This window comes from Diorhabda carinulata, chromosome 1 (genome assembly GCF_026250575.1).
Source record: "Diorhabda carinulata isolate Delta chromosome 1, icDioCari1.1, whole genome shotgun sequence".
Taxonomy (NCBI): domain Eukaryota; kingdom Metazoa; phylum Arthropoda; class Insecta; order Coleoptera; family Chrysomelidae; genus Diorhabda; species Diorhabda carinulata.
This window is the reverse complement of record NC_079460.1, coordinates 12,974,743-12,998,181: the sequence shown is the minus strand read 5'-3', so window position 1 is coordinate 12,998,181 and position 23,439 is coordinate 12,974,743. Positions and strand designations below refer to the sequence as shown.

At 29.7% G+C, this 23,439-nt stretch overlaps 2 protein-coding genes across 2 annotated transcripts; both read left to right on the top strand.

Moving 5' to 3' along the window:
• Positions 1–4,280: 4,280 nt before the first annotated feature.
• LOC130894649 (PBAN-type neuropeptides-like) lies at positions 4,281–6,343 on the top strand. Its single transcript, XM_057801591.1, has 3 exons — positions 4,281–4,361; positions 5,109–5,334; positions 6,119–6,343. Exons 1-3 carry the CDS (start codon positions 4,281–4,283, stop codon positions 6,298–6,300), a joined length of 489 nt encoding a protein of 162 aa, XP_057657574.1. The 3' UTR covers positions 6,301–6,343.
• Positions 6,344–9,550: 3,207 nt separating this feature from the next.
• Positions 9,551–21,901, top strand: LOC130894645 (polyadenylate-binding protein-interacting protein 2B). Its single transcript, XM_057801578.1, has 3 exons — positions 9,551–9,715; positions 12,444–12,541; positions 21,790–21,901. The coding sequence occupies exons 1-3, from the start codon at positions 9,551–9,553 to the stop codon at positions 21,899–21,901; spliced, it is 375 nt and encodes a 124-aa protein (XP_057657561.1).
• Positions 21,902–23,439: the final 1,538 nt, after the last annotated feature.

The window sequence follows — 23,439 nt, the reverse complement described above, 5'->3', positions numbered from 1 at the left end:
TCTCTCTCTCTCTCTCTCTCTCTCTCTGTCGTTTCAGTAATTATATGGAATCAAAGGCGAATATTAGTATTGTAGTGGAATGATAAACAACACGAAAGTCGGAAGTGAATACTTTGAATAACAACAATAATATGGTTATTAAACTAGCAACTATGAAATACTTACTTCGTCAGCAAGATAATCTGTGAGATTCTAATACAGTATTTACTTTACGTTGCATTTATTGATAACTAAAGTATAGATAAACACAAATTGAATATTTAAAACAATATAATATGGATATCAATTACTTTTTCACATACCCTTTTTGATGCAATACTCTGGTTTCAGTTCTTTTATGTAAACGTTTTTTTCGCGATTTGTTAGGTTTTTACCACATCTCATGTTTTTGAGTATTTGCATGCACCTATTATAATTTTTTCTATTACACCATCGTTTCTTTCGTCAATTCTGTTGTTTGTCAGAATATAATTGTTAGTATTCTTGTGTTTTTCTTCTTTATCACTTAACCTCTGTTGTTTCTTTTAAATCTGATTTCTACATTCTCCACTCTTTGCTGTATTCCAAGTCATTCTTTCGGCGATTCAGGTAAGAGCGTGAAGATATTAATGTGAATCCCGTTTATTTACCAAATGGTCCAGTTAGTTTGATGTCCTTATGACGGCCATTGGAATTAGCGAATGACTTTCTACGTAATTGTTATGGTTACCAAAAAACTACTCTTTTAGTTTATTCAACAAAATAATAACAGTACAGAAAAAAACGAAGAACTCATGTCTTTTTAATGAAATATTAGGGGCATAAGTATCTCAAAAAAATAATACGAAAGAATTCGCAAAGTTTTCTTCTTTAAAGTATGTTGATGACAGAATTGGTGACAGCATTTGCTAAAACGTCGAAATCAACTACAAGTAAGCACTAACGAAAAACTTTACTATGTCATAAATAGAAGAACGCTCTCCAGATAGTCTACTCACCCAGCTTAGCATATATTGCTTTATCGGGTTTTTTTTACCAGTACAGACCTTAGTAAATGATACTTTTGGTAAATAGAAGAGCTGAGTCGACGTGATAGAGTCCGTATTCAAGTCATCAGAAAGACTATCAATTTAAAATCGATTCAAACTCCCGTTGAACAAATGCAGTTCGATTGGCCTGGTTATATTAGAAACCATCTTATACATTATTAGCTTACATATTATATGAAAAAAAGCACGGTTGTGTATTCTTGGCCTGTTAATCCCCTTCTACACAGCTAGGTAGAAAGAAGAAGATGTAATGGGAACACGTCCACTCCATTACAATAGAAATAATTGTCGATTATAATAATATACTCACCTTGGGCGCTTTGCAATACGGATTCAAACCACAGTTCAACGCTATCTGCGTCGGCGTCGTCATGAAATTCGCCAGTTTTTCAGATACAAAAATCATACTAATAGTTCAGGAGGAATCGGCCCATGAGTACCGAAAACTATTCAACCTCAATTTTTTTATATGATTCTCTTCAAATTGCACTACTAATGATATAAATGCATGTTGCCAAGAGGCAACTCCGTGCCAAACTGCTTAAACCGCTTGCAAGGAATTGTTATTTTTACACAAGACAAATTTTTTTAAATTCTTTATTGATAAACAAATAAAAAAAAGTCCTGTGACTTTTCACTATAAATAATATTTTTAGAGATATGAATTTTTTAAGTTTCGAAAAATCTTTTAACCCATGAAAAATATATTAGAAAAAATAAAACACAAATATATTTTTGTTTCAATTTTTCATACAATAGTTAATAATAATCTTAATAGAGATTTGAAAAAATTTCATTTATTATAACTGTGCTTTAATTTTTAATTTCGCAAGCTCACAAGTATAAGTCGCTTACCTTTTATTATTTACTCGTATATATAATTGTGATTCCAAAAAATATACAAATAGCATTATATCTTGTTATTATTTATAATTACTATGATAATAACAAAAAAGTAATACAAGCCCCGTCCCATTTCAGTTGGCCTACTTAGAAAAATTCGAAATTATTAAACTTTTTTTTAAAATGCCAAAAACTAGCAGTTAGCAAAATGTTTTAAACTTTCAGTTTTACCTGTAAATAGGTTTTGGATGAATATTGTCAAATATTTTGAATGATATTTAATATAATGGAAATAGATAGGTCTTGTTGATAATAATTTTTTATGTATATACAAGGGTTCATTGTTTCCAAAATTGTGTTCAAAGTTTCATTAGATCTAAAATACGCAAATAATAAAGTAGGCTGTGTAAGTCATATTTTCACAAAATGTTTTTTTCAAGTGACACATAGATTTTTGAAGCAATAATTTTTAAAATGGGAAGAGGAAAAGTTATAGATGAAAAAATTCAATTCATCATAATAAACTTATTCAAAAATGGGGAAAAAGAACTCAGAAATCGCGAAAGTTGAAGACATGTCAAAATACAGTGTTCGAAATATAGTTCGCTTGTATAAAGCAAAGCAAATGGTTCGATTGACCCTAAACGACGGTACGTAAGAAAATCGAAATTGTCAGACAAAAAAATGAAGCTTTTCATCGAGATTGTTTGAAACGGAAAGTAAAATTTCCGGCATCTGTGATGGTGTGGGGCTCGATATCTGCAAGAGAAGTGGGAAAACTGCATTTCATAAACGGAATTGTCAATACTGAAAAGTACCTGGATATTTTAGAAGAATCATTGTTGCCAACAAGAGAAGTAACTCTAACCGCTGGGAAAGCCTTTATTTTTCAGCTAGATGGAGCAGCATGCCATAAGTCAAAAAAGGCCTTAAAATGGTTCTCAGACAACAATATTCCACTTTTAGAGTGGGTTTCAAATAGTCCAGATTTATCACCAATAGAAACACTTTGTCATGAAATGAAAAAGCAGTTGCCTGCAAATCCTGCTAGAACTGTCATGGAATTAAAAGAAAGACTACAAGAAATGTTAACTATTTTTTTGGTCGCTCCAGACAACCGACAATTAAAAACCACGAAGATTTCAGTTTTTACAAAACCCGTCAATTTGAGATATATGACTTTACCAACGAAGTCCCCTTAATTTGAAGCGTAGAATCCAATAGTAAAGAGAAAAATGGGCGTTGCCATTTGAAAAGATTTCGAAGTTTTTAGATAGCGAAATTTGGCACCATTTTCTGAACACCCTATGTAAATTTCTGTCGATGTTTTCACAGGTTTTGAAAGCTGTAAGTGTTATTTGTCCAAATCGGAAAAATATTGGACCTGACTCACTTAAACTTAGAAATATAATTTTTTTAATGGAGGGCTGCATGCGTTCAAAAATTTCGAAAATGTGAAACAGTTAACAAATGGTGGACTTTAGGTATACGATATCTCATATAAAATTATATTGAAATTTTGCGTAGATTCCAAAAATTTAATAAAAACCATAGCACTCCGTTTAAAATAACGAAGTTTGGGTCCACCTCCGGTATTACCGGAAGTGTCAGAAAACTGAAATTATTTTAGCTGAAACGAGCATTTCGGAAAACCCATGCAAACAAATTTTCAGAACACTGATCGCACTACTTTCCTATATAAATATCGATTCAGCTCGTTGTAAAGGACCTTGTACAATATTCTCTTCCTCATTATGCGATTTTTTATTAAAATATGTGTGTTTATCTCAAATGCTGTATCGCCCCGCCCTAACGTGGACTGCCTCAATTAAAAATGCAATGCTTCTTATTGTGATGCCACTTTTTGTTTTCTATTTCATTAAAATTCGTTGTTGACTTTTTATCTTAAGAGTTCCTAATGATATCATTGTATATAGTAGAAGTTTTAGGCACATTAATAATTTGAATGAGATTAACTGTTGTTTTAAATATATAAAATAAAGAACAATGTGATTGCTTAATAAACCATAATAGATATTTCAGTATGACACTCTGTAACTCTGTCCTAAAGTGAATACTACCTCTGAAAGTTTAAATATTCCTCTGGACCAGGGAAAAGGCCAATATTGCCAAACAATCGAGAATAAAATTTGTCTACAAAAACGATAATTTTCATCTTTCGAACAAATATATTTAAAAATTTCTCCATTTCTGTTAAATTATCCTTCATTTTAGAAAAATAAATTACCAAAGGAGAGTGTAGCTTACTCGTAATACAACGTGATAGATTAAGAATGAGGATTTGCTAGTCCTCGGGGGGTTGTTGTTGTTAACACCCCCTGTGAACTTAGATGAATTAGGATTTGTATAAAGCGCTGTAAAATCCAAACGAATAATCAGAAACGAATCATGGATAGAACGATTCGCGTTTCGTGTGTAGTGATTCTTTTCACCTACATCTGTTTGGAACTTACCCTAGCAACTCAAAAGGTAAGTAGCATTTTTAAAAAAAAATTTGGAATCAACTGTCGTTTCTGTAAAACTGCGTTAACGTTGTTTAGTGCAGAAGTGTAAAGATGCCGAATTTATTCGTTTTGAAAAACTAATACAAGCTAAAGAAAGGGCTACAATTAAAATTGACAATTGTGTTTTTTAATATGATCACCTATATTGAAAAATCTGATTTAACTAAATAAGTCGTCTTTGAGGAGAGTTCTAATATAAATTACAGTTTTTGAGAGCTTCGAGTATCTGCTAATTAATTAATATTCTAACACATGAATCGCCCAAATTTTATCAAACCTTGTACGAGAAGATATTGAGTAAACAGCGAAAGGAAGAAGTCATGAATATAAAAACTATTTTGAGCACACTTTCCACGGTAAATATGTTTTCAGAAATACAAAAGTCTTCAAAAGCCAAACACGAATTGACGATGATCAAGAAATTTGTCGATGAATTTCTTTGTTAAAAAATAAAACGGTTTTTGGGATATTTCAAATCATTGCCAAAACCATTTTTAGTAAACTTAATTGGAACTGAACATTCAATTTTAATTCAAGATGAACTATCCCGATTCAAATGACACTGAGAAATTTTCTTTTTCCGAACATCTCTTTATATGTACCTAAACAGCAAAAATGTGTTTTTATCTAAAATACATTTATTATAAACAATGCTAAGGTTGAAGATTAAGTATCTTTAGTTTCACTGTTTATCATCGTATTTTTGTTCCAGCTTGAAGCAAATGTAATTGACAAAAAAATTAAGGAAGAATATGAACCTAAAGTACCCTCAGTTTGGTTTAGTCCTCGTTTAGGTAGAAAGAAACGTACTTTAGGTGAAGATGGGTATAAAATGAGTGAACAAGAACAACAAGAACTATATGCAGCTTTAGAAGAATCTCCTTTCACTTTGGTGGCAGTAAATGGTAACGATAAACTAATTTGTAAGAATTTACAAGGTAGGTATGAAAAATTGAATATACATATTTAGATTTCATTTTCAGAATCAATCTGACATACTCCATTTGATAATGATTTTATCCGACTATTACATTGAAAACATTATCTTTGCATACTATGCAAAATATAAAAAAAATATTTAGAATAAAATTAAACCATTAAGTTTGAAAACTACATCATTATTATCGCAATTTGAAATATAGTCTTGAAATATGTACAGATTTCATTGCCAAAAATTGTTAGCGACGATGAAAGTTTGATCTATGGCTATGAGCCTGAGATCAAATTGCGAAGCCCTTAATGGAAAATCAACGAGTCACCTCGCCCTAAGAAGGTCCATTCATCAAAATTGAACATCATCATGTGATAATTTTGCAAAACGACTTGCAAAAAAAGAAAACTGAAACTGTGCCAAATGCTTCCTTCGTAATTATAACGTTTTTAATTCGCAAGTTTTTGACCATAATCCACCTTCACATATGCGGATTTCGCATCATGTTCTAGCCGAAAATTAAATAAGAATGTGATGAAAGGGGAACATTTTCGTCTCATTCTTCACATTGAGATAACCACGAAAGAGCAGATAAAAACCTTTCTGGAAGATGCTTTCCAATTATTGATTCACCGTTAGCATTGATGTACGGGCGGTGCATTGAGAAGATTAATTCAAAATTTTTCTGTTCCATTTTCTATTAAATTTTTTTAAAAAATACCCCATAGTTTCCATCAAACCCTGTACGTTTATTTATGAATTTCTTAATGACGGTTTTTCCATTTTTTAAGGCAAAAGCAGTAGTTATACTCCACGTCTTGGTCGAAATGTAGAGGAAGATGGTGTGAACAATGAAAAATGGAGAGAAACGGATATTTCTTCAGAATATTTAATTCAGAGATCTCCACCTTTTGCTCCAAGATTGGGAAAAAGATTCGTTTCATATTCTCCAAGATTAGGAAGAGATCTTTAATTGGAAAAATATTTAATTGAATATTATATAATAAACTCATAATGAATTGTTCATGTTTCATTTTTTTTTTTTAGTAAATGTCTCTAATTGATATATTTCATAATTTTTGAGTACAGTTGCATTCATAATTCCACTAAAATTTCAAAAAAGCAATTACACTTTAAAACCATCAGTTTTTTTGAGACAAAATAATAATTGCATCTAAATGTTCTTGATTTTACGTCTCTTCTGTTTCAAATTAGTTTTTTTTTGATAGTTTTTAAAAGAGATAAATTTTGACGTTTCGACTTTTTTTTAAGTCTTTATCAAGATATGATATTGACATTGACAATTCGCTTATTTATATTGATCTATAGATCACCTAATATCATATTTAGTATGTCATAGAGGACATAATGATAGAGAAGATCTAAATAATTTAAGTAAAATTTATAGCTCTATTTTGTAAATTCTAATAAATTTAATATATTTGAGATGTAGGAACCAAGGAAAAATTAATTTTTCTTATTGGAACAAAGTTCTAAGTTGATTTCATCCTTATTTTGATATTCATGATGAAGGTGATCTATAGATCAATATAAATAAGCGAATTGTCAGTGTCGATATCATATCTTGATAAAGACTTGAAAAAAAGTCGAAACGTCAAAATTTATCTTTCTTTTAAAAACTATCAAAAAAAAACTAATTTGAAACAGAAGAGACCTAAAATCAAGAACATTTAAATGCATTAATATGTCAAAAGGTAATATAGAATTGTTAAATTTGTTATAATGTATATTGCCATCTATGCAGGAATAAGTATAACTAACTTTCGTCAATAATAATGGAAAGTCTATCATAAGAAATACCTGTTTTATTAGTTGAATCATTTTATATAAGATTCTGCAGATGGCGATAAAGTCGTTAACTTCTTACTCCTTCGGATTGTTTCCCTAACCGAACAACCAGTGTTGCCGCTACTTTTACAATACATATACAGTAAGTACACATATATTTTTAATTGGTAATGATACTCCCAGATAGTTGTCGAACGCATCCTGATTAACTTGCCAATAAATTCGGACAAATTCCAACTGACGATGACAATTGGAAATCGTTTTAGAGTTTTAAGTTAAGGGTTTTAAGTTAAGTCCAAATGACAGAAGTATAAAGTTTTTGATAAAACTATTACAAACTTGGTTTCAAACATATCCTTAGTTTATACAATACCACTAACTGATAATTGAAAATACAATATATAAAATATATTACAACTATTTTGTTATGCAAATATAAATCTACTTCAGCTTTACTCCAAATAATTTAGTCCATTCGGTTCAGCTGAGGACCCGAATGATCGTATAGAAACCGTTCACAAATGATCATAAATCAAATGAAACTGATGATGACCTGTAAATTTTCAGTTGGAATACTCTTCTCATATTGCACATGAGTATAACCGTTTCTGAACCGTTTTATATGTTGGAACAAGTCTTCTATATTTACTCCCTTATTGATCGTCGGTGCTGCAGGCTCCTGCGGTTTTCCTGCCACCTGTCCTAAAAACCACCATAATCCCAGCCGTGCAAAAGAAAAGTTTCTCTATACCAGGACCATTCCAAAAATTATCCATATTCTACCCCAAATAGCATCAGAAGTGGTATAACTTATGCTGAAACTTAGACGAAGGGGCTGTTACGTGAATACAACAATTTTATTGTGAAGTTCACATTATAATATTTATAAAAAAAGAGGAAGCACATTTTATTAACATTGAAAAGTTTTAAAAAAAAATTAGAGTGATCAAAACGTTATTTTTACTTGATCCGATCACTAAGTGCATTTAACTTTAAAGTTGAAAACGATTGTGGAGTATCCCAGACAGTGCCACCAGATTATAACTTCAAAGTGATTTTGAGAATAAATTGGTAATGAAAGTTTCAACAACGTTTCAGTCACTTTTCTGGTAACTTCTAATTTACGTCACTTGTTGGTGGCAGATACTGATGTCTTTTTTTCCATCGAAAGAAGTGATTTTCACGACTGATATAATATAAAATTCATTATAAAGTTAATGTCACCCCTAAAATTTACTTGAAAGTGATAGTAATTATTTCACAATAACAGTATTTGCGTAAGTCAACAAACGTCAAAATTCATGAGTCTCACTGTGGTTTCTTAAGTTTCGGTCTGTATGCATAATAATGGGAAATGACGAAAGAACTCGCAAAAAAAATCTTTCCGACATACATCAACATTCCATAGAAGATTGAAAATGTATCAGAAGCTGTCAACATATAGCCTCGCAGGTACTTTGTTTCGACGCCATCAAAAACTCAAAAAACTAATTCATTAAAAGACGCCCATGAAATATATGATACGATTCCTAGAGAATTTTTAGTTGTTCCCTGTGTTTGCGGGTCAGTTTATCGGGCCACAGCAGTGTTTCGCTCTGCTCCCATTGTTGCGGGATGGCAGTGAAATATATCCATTTCTTATACCTTGTCGAAAAAATTTTGAAGGTGTGTGACTTATTAACACCTACATGATCATATTAATCGACGAAAATAACTGTATACGCACCATTTTGAGGTTACAATGTCGGCACTTGAAACCTCTATGCCAAACTTTAGTGACAACATCATATTAGGCCACTTTCAAGTGTTCAATTTATTTATTTTTTCCTATAGAAAGGAGAAATCTAAAAGAGGTGGCTCATATTTCGAGCTATATATGATTCTAAAGCAACGGGACTGTAAAAACATTATTTATAATTATAAAGACAGATATAAATAGAGAAAAAGAAAACGCGCAAAGTTGTTATACTGAGTGTTCGTAATACACTACCACCTTCCGAGACGTTTTAGCCACGTGGGTGATAAATGGCTATATCACATACACACATACACACAGAGATAGGTACTGATTAACTTGCAAAATAAATACTAATAATTACATTATTTAAAAGTGGTGTGGCAACCTTGTCAACAGTTCTGCATCTGCGCTGTACATGTTTAACAACATAAGTTGTATGGAAGACTGATTGCATTGTGAGAAAAAATCGTAAATTGTAGTTCTAAAAAGAAACAAGATAATAATATTCATCATTCTATTTTTCTCTTTGCGCCTAGACAAAAGAGAAAAGTTCAAATAAAAATTGTTAATTGTGGTGTTTGAAATATTGGTACGTAGATGTTTTTTTGTGCTACATACTTCCCTAAAATGGAGGTTTTCAATTTTAGACTAGCTTTTTTGTTTTTAGACTATGAAAATGCCTGGAAACCAAACTGCTGATAACGGTCTCTATGATTACGATGACAACTCATACTTTTCCGAAGGAATTGAAAATAATGTTGTTGAAGACTTTAATACTACCCCCGAGACTGACTTTTCCGAATACCTGTGGATGGAGCACGAGGAAGAATTCGATAAAGAGGTAAATTATTATCATGTAAATACTATGAACCAATAACTTTTAGGTTATATAAAAAATAAAACGTATCATTGTCATTGGTTTGGTCATTTCTAAATGTCTATATAATATATACTTTCTTTTTTTAATTGACAATATGCATAATTTTACTTGAAAATAATGAACTAGCCCAACAGTAAAATGGATCAATTGAAGGTCTTGAGGCTGAAAGTTTAGTAGAAATAAAGTTAACATGAGAATTAGATCTCCATTAATTCTTTATACTTAATAAAGAATTAATTATATTATTAATATTAATTGAATTGTTCTTTTCAATCTTAGTGTTATCAATTGTCATCTTTCTACTAGAGAATTATCAAAAGTGTATTATTTATGATTAATAAAACAAAAATATTTTCGAACCTCTAGTATGACTAGTTTTTGTATGCACAGGATAAAAGAATTTTGTATTAATATAAGTTAGAAAACCTTGGTCACTTTAAATATGTAGCTTTTTACTTTTACCAATGCTAATATGTCGAATTAATAATTGGGCAGCAAAAAATAATTATCTGAAACTCTAAATGTTCTTACTGAACATTTTAACAAATTTACTAATTCATTTCACTTCTGATATAGTTTTGTGTTACAATTTCACACTAGTATGTTACTAAAGTGGGTACAGGGAACAAGTCAATGATATACATTGGGAATAATTGAGTCATGTAAATAAACCAAATGGAAGGTCTTGTTCAAACTCCAGGCATTTATGCTAATTAACATTGTCCACACATAATGACTAAAAGAAATTCTAGTTTATAGATGGAGGAATTGATAGTTTGACTATATTTTTCTTGGAAGGTTTTCATGACACTAGTTCATTAATGGCCACTTGATTCATATGGTTAACAATGGTTTAAATTTTAACACTGGCTCAATTCTGTTATTTGAATTGCACCATGTGTCAAACCAAGTCTTTTAACAATAATTATTGCTATAGGTATAATACAATATTATTGTCTCTGCTCTCATAAGTAACCATTCTTTTAGTTTACTGTGTTGAAAGAATTTCTCAAGAGAGTGTTTAATAGAACCATTTTACAAATATAGATAATTTTACATTTATTAACCTATTAACCATTATTAACATTGCAAATTGAGTATAGTCTCATATCGATTTCACTTCTTTCAGTAGCCATTACTTATTATATTTTAATATGTTGCTTTCTCTGTAATATCCAATGGAAATGACTTGTGAATAATGGAATTTTTCCAATTTTCCATTATTTTTGAGGTTGATTGCTATGTGATCAAAATTTCCTATATTTTTTACAAATAGATATTAGGAAATTGACTAGTATATTGTTTTCAGATATATACAAAAGAGCTGTATTCTCACAAAAAAATATTGGTGGTTGATCAGTACATAAATTTAGTATACAGATTAGGGACTAATTCCAAGGAAGTAACTAGAACTCCACTAAAACTTTTTTATTTTTATGTTCAATTTGAATTCATAACATTATTCTGTCTTTATTCTATTACAACAACATTAAAAAAAACTTTCACTTATTGTCGAGGAACTGTCATTGCCTTGGTCTTTACCATAATTGTATAACTCATAAGTTTCGATAGATATTATCCAGGAATTTCATTTTATTTTGCACTCTTTTGCTTATGTATTAATACACAATGACGGGAAAATAGAAAAATGAAAAAAAATTCTAAGCAATTTTTATATGAAATAACCATAGAATAGTGTATGAGTATTTCTCTAATTTTTAAGCAAATCATATAATTGATCATTAATTAGTTTCAATCATTTCCTTTAAGTCTGTATAAAATTTATTAAATAATCTACTTCTTCGTTACTGGTGACTTCCTAATAAATTGTAAGTGTATTGGATTTATGTATCATCAAAAACATCTCAAAGAAATTAGAGAGGCTTATTTTGGGTTTATGCAGCAAAAAATAGAACAAAATATCAAAAATTAGAAACCGCTAATCATAATCGCATTTTTTAATCAGCTGGTTTCCATTAATCCAATTTCTAATAATTTGTTGCTGCTCCATTATGTGGGTTTTTAGTTTTTCCTTTTATGTTGGGAGAGCATGTTGGGAGAGCTACTTCTGCTATGGTATGTATATATCATCATATCAATATTTGGTAAATCTGTATTAGGACATCTTGTGTATCGAACAGTTTTATTCCAATTTTTTCAAATTCTTTTCAAAATGGTTTACTGTAAATTATCACATCAATTTTTCTATTAATAGAATTAGAATTGAAACATTAGATTAGAAGATGGCACCCAGTTAAGTTGCTAACAACTAGGTGGTTCAGAATTATGTGACATTTTTATCAATTTCCCTGAAATGAAGGAATAGCTTTAAAATTGTTTCCTTATTTCTTTACATACAAAAAGGTACCCTTGCAATAGTTCCATAGACTTATTTAAATTCAAAGGTATATATGTATTTTACTGTTGTAAAAAAAGTGGCACTCTCCAAAACTACTTTCTATTCCTATTTACCCTTCTAAAAAGGTTGAATCTTTCATTATTCAATTTTACAAGAAGAATGTAAAGAAGTACCCTTTTTTGGACATACTATTGGCTCTAGAAATAATCTATATAATTCATGACCACATTGTATAATATAGATAGGGATATGAATTGAATTGAACAATTCAGATTAAGAATGTGTAAAACAATTTTCTTTGTGTATTAAATTCATCAACTATTTTTATAGGTGATGCAACGATTAGAAGAAGAAGCCCTAATGGAAGAATGCCTTGAAGCTTTTATGAATGATGAGAACAATCCTCCAAACATCCCTAACCAACAAAGGTGAGTGTTTTTTTAAATTCTTGGCTACATATTTTGTAAGTGTTTACTATTTGCTATATTTATATCCTACATTTACATTTTGTTATTTTCAAAACTGTGTTTAATTAATTGCTTTGTTTATTAATTCATATGTAAACAGATAAAAAACATCCTTTTGATAAAAATTCTGTATGTTATTTACAGATTTATTCTTATATGTTGTGGTGAACTTAAATACAGATATGAACTTGCAACAATTGGTTATTTTATGATAAATACCAAAAATAGTAAAATTGTTTATATTTGAAAATTGAGAACTTTCTTTAAACTGTATTAATTATATGTTAGGAATTCAAGAACATGCTTAGGTCAACTAAAGTATTAGAATACTGGGAAGCTGGATTATTTGTTTTTGGCTACATATTATTTAACATTTGAAATAAGATGACCTTCAATAAATTGACAATAGAATGAGTAATACATATTTTTTGGGTACTTTTCAAGGTGATGTAAATATAAATCAATAAGTTTTATTTTACATTACAAACAAGAACAACATGAGAAAATTGAAAATTCGAGGAAATTTCCTTGAATGTCTTTAACAGTCATATACATTCAACTTGAACAATCAATTAGAAAGCACACAATAATAACTGAAACAAACTGAAAATGAGAGTCAAGATTAATAATTAGTAAAGTAAAAAATAGGCGGGTTGATGGGAAAACTGAAGGATTTGAATGGCATGGAAAAATTCATGGAAGAGGATACATTCTCAATTTGAAGCCTGAAAAGGCACAGTTTTAAGCCAAGAAGAAGAGGACAGAAGAAAACAAAGACAAAATTTCTCAGTACACTCTTTTCAAAATTCTCCTATATCACAATCATCGACGTATTGAACTATTAGGGAAAATTATTCCGCTTTTCATAATTTCGTTAGAAAATTTGCAATAAATGAATATTGTATACCTTCTGATACAAAATCCAATATTTGACATTTATATGCTTCATCTGATATCTATAGAGATAAATTTTTATCAAGGATTTTATATATTTCATTTCCAAATACTGATCGCTACATCAAAAAGAATATTCCAGAATTGTAGAAACCAATGCAATTTAGATATTTTTCTTTGTGTAATTAACTGATTTGATAAGGCGTATTTTGTAATATCCAAGCGGATAGTAGATTTTTCTATTTTTTTCACATAGTTATGCATTTTTACATTGTTAGACATAAACATTCTATTAAGAAGTTTGTTCTTAACCAAATCTTCTAATTTGATTCTAATGATGTAAACTACAAAACCCTGATATATACTATAAATACAGTTTATTTTGTTGTTCAAATTAAAAAATACACGTTTTTATTGATATGGAGTTCCTTATTTATATTTTATAATACTATAAAATAATTTAAAGTAAATAAAATATTTGTAAGGCATTGAACTATAAATATAAATAGTAATTTTATAGTATCTGATGTAATATAAATTCATTGCAAGCATTTAATGAGGACAAAGTATTTATTAACCATGAGAAATGAGCAAGAATAATATAATTTTTTTCTCTTGCTGGAATTTTATTGTATAGGTTTTTCTTGATAAATAAATAGTCTTGATTTTAGGTCTCTTTTGATAATTGATGAATGCGACAGATTTTTAAAATGTAACAACTTAGGAAAATAGTAATTTATGCAACACGTGCATAAAGTGGCCCTTTTTTTCATGAATTGAAAAATTTGACAAATTCCATAAAGGAAAAAGAACTTTATGCACATGTTGCATACATTATTTTTTCTACAGTCTCATACAATAAGAATATATAGAAAATAAAAATCAAATAGAAATTTTGGTCATTTTAATTAAGCTCCTTCGGTAAATTACAATTATCGAACGCATAATTGAATTTAAAGTAAATTGTAGACAAAGATATTAAGAAAAAATTGGTATATTTTTGTTTCACTTCACAATGTGAATACTGAAAACACAATTTTTGGGTTGACTTAGTTACACTGTCTGTTCTATTACCATATAAAGCTTCATTTAAGTGATCAGTCAAATTGGTCTCTTGATTCTCATATGATGTAGAGGTGAGTTGAAAAACTGCGATTTTCGGTCTCACAATAGTAAATTTTTGATATAAATGTATTAAATTCATGTTTGAACTGGTTTAAGCAATAATTGTAAAATGCCAATTTGTATGCGTTTTCGAATCTGGAATCGTGATGAGTAGACACTCCCATTTATTTTCGATGTCATCAATTTTCATTGTATACAACTCTTCCCTTCGACAACCTCCAGCTATTCCCAGTATTAATGTAACCTACGAATTAATTAATAAAGTAAAAAAAAACTAATTAAATATTGAAAACATTGAACATTAAATATTTGTTGTCTGAAGCTTTCAGTAAAAACTTTATTTCTTCTCTGGAGAACTTATTAGATTTTTTAGATTTGTATCTAAACGATTATCGTTTTAGAAATGCTATTAATTTGACATATTTACTTGAATTTACATTATCATTTATAATTAAGGTTGCTTTCAGTGATAAAGACTTGAATTTTTTAGACCTTTCTTCAAAATAAGCATATAGCACGTGTTCTGCAAAGCTGTGAATATTATTTTGGTTCCTACATTTCATAAAAGTTTTATATTGAATATCTGTTCATGCAAGGCTAGAGCTCAATTTCACTGGAATATTCTATCTTTTAATCTGTACAAATATCAATAAATATATTTATTGAATTCAACTAAACGTTGCAGTCAGTTGACATACTTTCAAAAATATTACCACCATAACTGAATCAAAATCATTATATTCAAGGCTGAGATGTCTTGGAGTATTGGATAAATATAGTATATTTCCTAATACGACAGAGCAATAAAAGGTGATTTATTAGAATAAGTATAATTTTGATGATACATTATTCTAATCAAATATATATATATATATATATATATATATATATATATATATATATATATATATATAAAATTGAAGTATCAATTCTAATTGTTTGAAAATTGAGAATTATAATAATTTTCTTCCTCTGTTTCCGAAAATAACTTGACCGACCAACCACTTTATTCTCTTATCACAAAAAGACATAGACCTACATAACAAAATTATTAATATATTTCATTTTTTTACCAATACCTATAACTATTGAAGTTACCTCTATATTTAACCTCCTACGTCAATATAATTGTGACGACACCGTCATTATAGATGGGTATCCTAGTACATAATTGTACTCTTGAAATACCACAAACAAATTTGAAGCTAAGCATGTGACCAGTTTTGGAATTGGAAATTTTACGGAACAGAGCAATTTCTGTAACCACATACTTTCATTACGAATTTCAATAGAATATTGCAATGACTCATAATAAACTGTCCTGCTGGACTCTCATTCCACTCTTTGAGGATCCTACTAATTATTATCAAAATAGATCACTACAAAACCTCAGCAAGGAGATGTATGTTGAGAACTGCTCGAGGTGTTTACTTACCTGTTTTTTGTTATATTGAAACATAATCCGTCCACTGTAAGATATTGGTATCAGGAAAATAAAAATCTAAATATTCCTGTACTTACCAAATTAATGTTTAAACGGGAATTTTAAAGGACCACGTCATAGACTGATAGAAATTCCATAGAAGGTTCACCAATTCCTGTTAGGTCAGAGGATATTTGGTTCCTGTACCTATTCTTTGGAAAATATTTTTAATAATAAAATTTGTCTTCACTAGTGCTGTCAAGTGGCATCCAAATCACCAGATTTAAGTAATTCTAAATGATTTTTTTCTTTGTAGCTTCGTCCACCGAAATGAGACTATTTGTATGATAAATTTAGTTGTTGATTACATAAAACAAGTGAATTTTTCGAGTCCTCATCACAAGATTTTGTTTAGTATTGTTATTCATCTTTATTTTAGTTTTGAAATTATTAACTTTATTTAAAATTTTTCTTTTGCTTTTCACTTGATTCTTTAAAATCTAATTTGATTTTCCATTTAGAATAGAAGACCAAAAAAGTTCAGTTTCTATCATTGATTATGTAACTAAAAAAAATCAATCGTGTACTCCTCTTGACATTTATGTGCATTAAATATAGGAGCAGCAAACTTTCTCTTTGATATTCTTGTAAACAGTGATGGATTCAGGTGTAATGAATGTCTGTGAAAGTTGAAAGCGGAACCAAGGAATTCCGAATTTAAGTTATGGGATAATTAAATCAAGAAATATTTTCATTCAAAATAGCAATTAATATTTGCAGGTACAGAATAATTATCAGTTTTTCTGCTTCTATTAATGAGGTAACAAAGAATTTGTTAACTACTATTAAGCATTTTGTGCATAAATAATAAGTTTTCACTGAATCAAGAATTTCAATAGGTGCTTTTAAAGTCTAATCAGAATAATAGACATTAAATAAACTCATATGCACGAATACGAGTTGTGAAAAAAATAGGGTGAATGAATTTTCATCGCACCAACCACTCATCTGCATCTATTCAAACTAGTATATCTATTACCTTTATCAGTTGAGACAAGCAGTGATGAGTTTGAAACCATAACGGCTTTTCAGTATATTACTGAGGGAATGTGTATCTGGTGGAAAAGCTCAAAAAATGTTTACAATCAGTAAGAACGGTTGAAATGAGTAAATATGCAAAAAGTGTTCGTTAAATCAGGCGTTAGTCTAGAGGTTAACAAAAGATTTTAACTCGTGCGTGCAAGAATTAGACTTGAAAAATGATGAATTCTCGTCATAATAACGGATGCTCTTGATTCGCTTGTTGTTGGTAGCTAAAAGTTTTTATTTTTATGAGTTCTACTGTTATAAGGGAAAATTTTTCCCACCATTCTTAACAGTAAGAAAGCCACAACAGAGCCGTGGAAAGCAATTACGAAAGAAGTGTTTCAAAAAAACCTTCCAGTTATGTATTCAACGCTGGGATTTGTGTATTGCTAACCAAGGACAGTACTTTGAGGAAGAATAATTGAAATTTTGTCACCTTTTTACTTAGTTTTCACTTGAATAATTCGCCGTTTTTTTCCTCACACCTTGTAGATGTTATTAGAAACCAGAGAAGGAGACTCCCTGTTATCATTGTTTAATTTTTCGTTTCCGTATGATAAATAAAATAACGGGGGAGATTACAAGTAGTTTTGCTAATCAAGGTACAACACTGCTGATTGATTTTGCTTATAATATGTATACTGTATCACAGTAATAACAGTCAAGTAATTTTAGAAATATGTAACACAATCGAAATGTAAAAAATTGAAGGCCGGCAATTGAGTTGCAGATTATGACAATGTAGAAAATAAAACAGAATAAAACATTTTATGTTGAGAGCAAACTTGCCAGTCTGAATTGTTCTTGGAACGGTTATTGGAAGCGTTTATATGATATTTTCTGCGCAATCTTCGACTATGCAGGGTTCTTGTAACAGTATCGAAAAGACCGTCCCGAAAACGGTTCACTAACGATACCTAAGTTGGTTGAAACATAGAACAGAATCGGTCGTATAATATATAAGTGCCCGGTTGGAACACGTAATCTGTATTGCGCAGAATCGTCACCGTACCAAGGACGGTTTTTTTATGGGTTGGAAAATATATGTAATACTCCTATATGGACAGTTGGTATGGGAAAAACGTCCTTACCTTACGGTGCCAACAATATTCATTTTCTCTCTCGTTCGAGACACTTTACCTATAATGCGCATGCTTGAGAATGTGCAGAACCAAGCTGGTACCTAGGAGGATTAGAAATCGTTGCAATTCTGTCATTTTGAGAGGCACTTTATAATGAATTTGTTTGATGACCACTTCTTTGACATAGTTGATGAATTGTTGAATTATTATTATTTCTGAAAAATATTCAGCTCGTTTATCGACTTTTCTGATGTAGGAGTAAAAATAACGCATTTTGGAAACTTACCACAAAAATTTATTGCACAAATGAGACTTGAATACATCAAGGACATAGGGTAGAAAAACTATTGCTTATTAAATAGATTGAACAACCATATGAGAATGATAGTCCTCCGATGGTTTACATACAGGAAGTGGTGACGAATTTTTGAAAAACATAAATTAATTATAACTAGTAGAATAGTCCAGCAGCTTTTTGTGCATTTATTAATACGTGAGCTCAGTTCAAAGAGACGTTTTTATTCATTGAATAATTTCGAGGGATTCAATATAGCTTAATAAACAAACCATTCATTTCATGAAAATGATTACAGTTAATGATTTTCTCATTTCTAAAGTACCAAAATTTTAATAATTGGAAACGTATAATTATTTTATACCTCGTATATTGCCCAGTTTTCGATATGTTATCAAAATGATACAGATAGATACAGTTTAGATGAATCCGGCACTGAAATTACTGCGTGACATATTGTTTCAGTTAAGTAACTTTTGAAAAACGATTCTATTAGTTTTTTACGTACTTAGTATCATTAGAAATTCGTTCTACATTTACTAACATTGTTTTAATAACACTATTAAGACAATTGATATCCGTTTTGTGAAATTTATTAAGGAACATTTCACCGTGAAAAAAACAAACATTCTTATTACTCATGGAACATTTAACTACCATATTATATAGGAAACAGCATAAAACTCCATTCATATGATTAAAACGACATTATTTATTTCATATTCAGAGCGATATGGAAATAAATAATAACATCTCAAAAAGATTCCATTACCATTAAAAGACTAAAACAGTACACAACAAAATACAAACTTTATACTTTATATTTATTTGAAATTTTCATTCATTTAGAAGTGCCCTCCTCCCTCTTGTCTTTGGTACGTTTTGTTTTTTTATTATGAAAGAGAATACAAACAGGACTAAACCAAATACAGTATTTACATACACATTAATGTAGAGCGGATTTATATGCGAAAAATTTTGATGAAATATGCACATATATATGCACTAAAAAAGACGAAATATTCTCAAAATAACTATAAGTTTGAAATAGCAGTACTGTACTCCGCCAAACTCTAAAAGCAACTTCTTAATTACTACGAAATGTTCATCATAGAAGATTGCCGTTTCCAACCATGTTCCCCACCTAATCAACACTGGTTCGGGAGGAAAATGAACATTCGACAATTTTTCCCTGTAGAACTGAATCCGTAAAGGAACAAATTTAAATCTAAATGTTCAGTTACTTTGTTGCATCCACGGACTAAAAAAGTTACGTGAACTACATTTGGATATATTATTTCAAATTGTTGCTCAGTTTTAACCATGTAAAGAGCGGCATCTAATATCATAACTAAAATTTTTTCAGTAAGAACTACATTCTTTTAGGGTATCACTATAAATGTGAGGCACATAGTTTTTTCTTAATCTCCTTTCATCGATAAGACTTTTTTGAAATATTTTTCTAAAAAGCTTTTGAAAATACTATTTTCAAAGTTTTCATCTAATGAAAATAGAATTTTCATGAATGGCGGTCTACCGTCTAACGATAATCGAATTTTCTTCGAATCATACACGTTTTTGCATTGAGTAGTTCTGCCCCTACATATTGTGTCAACGAAATTTTCCATTGAGCTGGTATTTAGAACATGCATATTCTCAAACAGTGTGGTTTAATGTTTGAGAACCGGAAGGAAAAATCTGTAATAAAACCACGAATTTTTTATAAAAATGTTGAAACTATCGGCTGTAATTATTTTTTTAAATATTATTGATCCAATGCTTAAAAATGTTTGATAAAGGATAAACGATTGAAAATAATAACAAATACGAAACAAGATAAAGATATTGATGTTTCTACAATAACATTATAAATATCAACTTCGAGATTATTTGATTTGATAACATACCAAAAATGAGAATAAAATAAAATTTAATTTGATATCTATGTGAGGCTAAAAAATTCCCAGATACAAAAATGTAGAATGTTTATTGAAAAAAACCTTTTTTTGGTCTTATATTTATTTCTTTCTTCGTAGTTTTAGCCACCTTTCTCTTATTCTCTCTAGTTGTAATAACCCCAATCACCCTTCACACATTAAATATTATAATATCGCTGTTCTGGAAGAACAATGATGTAATTGCAAAAAACACATCCCATACACATGAAAACTTGACGTAATGGTAGTACCATTTAAGACCGCCATAGAAATTTTATAAAATAGGTGAAAGTGTCTTCTAGAACAAGGGATAATTCACAGAGAAACAATGACTACATATTTGCATTTAAGGGTTGGAATTAGGGTTATCAAATTCTAATCTTTGGAAAATGAAATTAATACGTGTTCTCAATGTACCATTATTTTCTGTCATTTAGTTTTTGCATTTACGCCATCTCGAGATATTCATTGACAATTGATAATATGAACATGCTTCGAGCAACTCCAAAAAAAAATTATTTTGTTAGTTTTAATCAACTCAGGTATTATAACAATTGAGCAATGAATTAACGTCTTTAATGTTACCGATATTTGTGCTCAGTGGTTTGACTTGTGGCTGTATGATACATTTACCACATTTCTCTAATTGATCACTAACATGTAGATCACATTTCCTCATATTCCGATGGAATTATTTGTGACGATTCGTTAAATAGTTTTGAAATATACAAATGTAAAGGTGGTGTTAAGCTGAATAACAACACGCAACTCAGTATTGTTGAATCAATTTTGAATATTTGCATTCCTTAAAGCTCTTTTTCCTGAAAAATGGTAACGTACCTATTTGGAATAATAGCTCAATTTCATTTAAACGGGGTAAAACATCGGAAAATCACTTTTCAAACGATTTTCTATTCGTATTATCATGGTTATATCCTGTTTTCTTTGATTCAAGGCATCATATGCCTAATTTCTTTTCGTTTATCTTATGATTGATAATTCTACTCTAATATGCCACCGACTGAACTGATTTCATCCTCTGACCAATTACGGGTCTCGTTGTTCATCTACAAAAATAAAATCGTGCGAAGAGTATTTAATTTGTCACATCCTTTTTTCCCTCATTTTCTTTTATCCCTCTTGTAGCTCTGAACCATTCTTCTAATTTTTGTCTATATAAGTTTTTAAAATTCAATCTGGAATAAAAAAAACAAATTGAAACGATAGCAAAATAATGTCTGGGAAGCACTTAACTCCAATTCAAATTATAGCAATATACATTTTAGATATCCTTAGCTATAGGAACCTAATGATCATTTTGTCAGCAGTAACTATAGGACATTTTTTTCATTATTTTTTTTTTGTAGTATTCCTCCTCCATTGAATATCGCCAACTCAAAGTTGAATCCAGAAGCCGAGGAATTCGTCCCTTCCATGAGAATGGCTCCACAAGACGTACCAACATCAACTTCCTCTTAATCTAACGCCGACAGATCGAGATCTCATCGTGTACATAAGATACCTTATGTTCCCCTAGAATAACTTTGCTTCAACTGTGAGATAATTCAAGAAAGCAATCTTATCAAGCTTTAAATTTGTTAGCATTAATTTTGTTGACACCATATTTCCTTGAACATGTAGAAGTAAAAGAAGAAGTAAAATCAATTGAATGTACTTATACACTTTATAAAATGATATTTTATATTTTTTTATCACAATATTAAAACATTTATTTTTATTATATTAACAAATTTCTAGAAACTACTTAGTAGTGTTTTTCATATTTTAGTTTTTAATGCGCTGTATATTAATTTTTTAATATAAAACGCCTTCATATTCAAGGACCCATTTAATTCTGCTCTAATACTCAATTGAATTTTCATAATATAAAATCGGTCAATTATTTGCCAGATCTTTTCATAATAATTGAATATACCTAAACTGTATCTTGTACATACTTTAATAAATATCATGGTCAATATTATATATTGTTTTGTTACTGAATTTATTTGTAATTAGAATTTCACGAATATATAACGTAAGAATTTAGTATATCTAATATCAATGCAAAGTAAGATATTTTTCATATCATTGCTGCAAATGTCGCTCAATACAACTATATAACAATATAACTATAACTAACATATAACTTTTATAAATCAGAAAATTATGATTATCATTACTTTTGGTCATATTAATAAAGGAAATTGGAAATTGGCTTGCACACTGAAGTCTCAAATTATACTCATTTTGCGTGGAAATCCGAAAACATTATCGGTATGAGCATTTCTTACCAGAAAAAGTATTTGGTTGGGAATGTTAGTAAGAATATGTAGTAGTTTTTTTAGTTATATTTTTATGCATATATTCATAATTTCTTTTTTCTCTCATTCACGTTATATTTCTCTTTTAAATTTTGTTATTTTTTGCTTTTTATTGGCTTTAGTAAATGATACGTACCTACTAGAAATATGTGATCAAAAAACACGTTTCTTAGATAACTCAGACGACTCATTTAAAATAATATCTAACTAGAATTGTCAGAATCTTTTGAAGTAGAATCGTTTTCAGATTGCATAACTACTCTCTGTATAACATGAGTCACACCATTTTGCTTAATTTTTGGTCACTAATAGCTACACATTAGATACAAGGCAATCTTTACTTCATGTATGAAGAACAATTACTCATTTTCGTTTCGGACACAGTCTATTCACAATTTTTTGCGTCGTCAAACATCAGATGTATTAAACAATGCTCTATCTGAATATTTTACAGATCTGTTTGAAACATAGTTTGAGCTTTCAAACATTCATATTTATAATCATCTATATTTTCCTCGTGAAACTTATAAACAATCAATCTAATAACATTATTGGTAGCATTCTCAACTTAGAGTCTCAGCTGGCCATTTTTGCTTCAAAGAATGATTTGTAACGTTGCATGTATGTGTTTGTCTTCGGCAATACGGCAATATGAAAAGTAATTTCAAATGTTCACTGAAAGATCATACTCAT

Excerpts from the sequence above, each read along its gene's own strand:
- LOC130894649 (XM_057801591.1), top strand. The coding sequence starts at position 4,281 with ATGGATAGAACGATTCGCGTTTCGTGTGTAGTGATTCTTTTCACCTAC. Across the intron at positions 4,362-5,108 it reads TTACCCTAGCAACTCAAAAG|CTTGAAGCAAATGTAATTGA; the intron begins GTAAGTAGCATT and ends TTTTTGTTCCAG. Across the intron at positions 5,335-6,118 it reads AATTTGTAAGAATTTACAAG|GCAAAAGCAGTAGTTATACT; the intron begins GTAGGTATGAAA and ends CCATTTTTTAAG.
- LOC130894645 (XM_057801578.1), top strand. The coding sequence starts at position 9,551 with ATGCCTGGAAACCAAACTGCTGATAACGGTCTCTATGATTACGATGAC. Across the intron at positions 9,716-12,443 it reads AGGAAGAATTCGATAAAGAG|GTGATGCAACGATTAGAAGA; the intron begins GTAAATTATTAT and ends CTATTTTTATAG. Across the intron at positions 12,542-21,789 it reads AACATCCCTAACCAACAAAG|TATTCCTCCTCCATTGAATA; the intron begins GTGAGTGTTTTT and ends TTTTTTTTGTAG.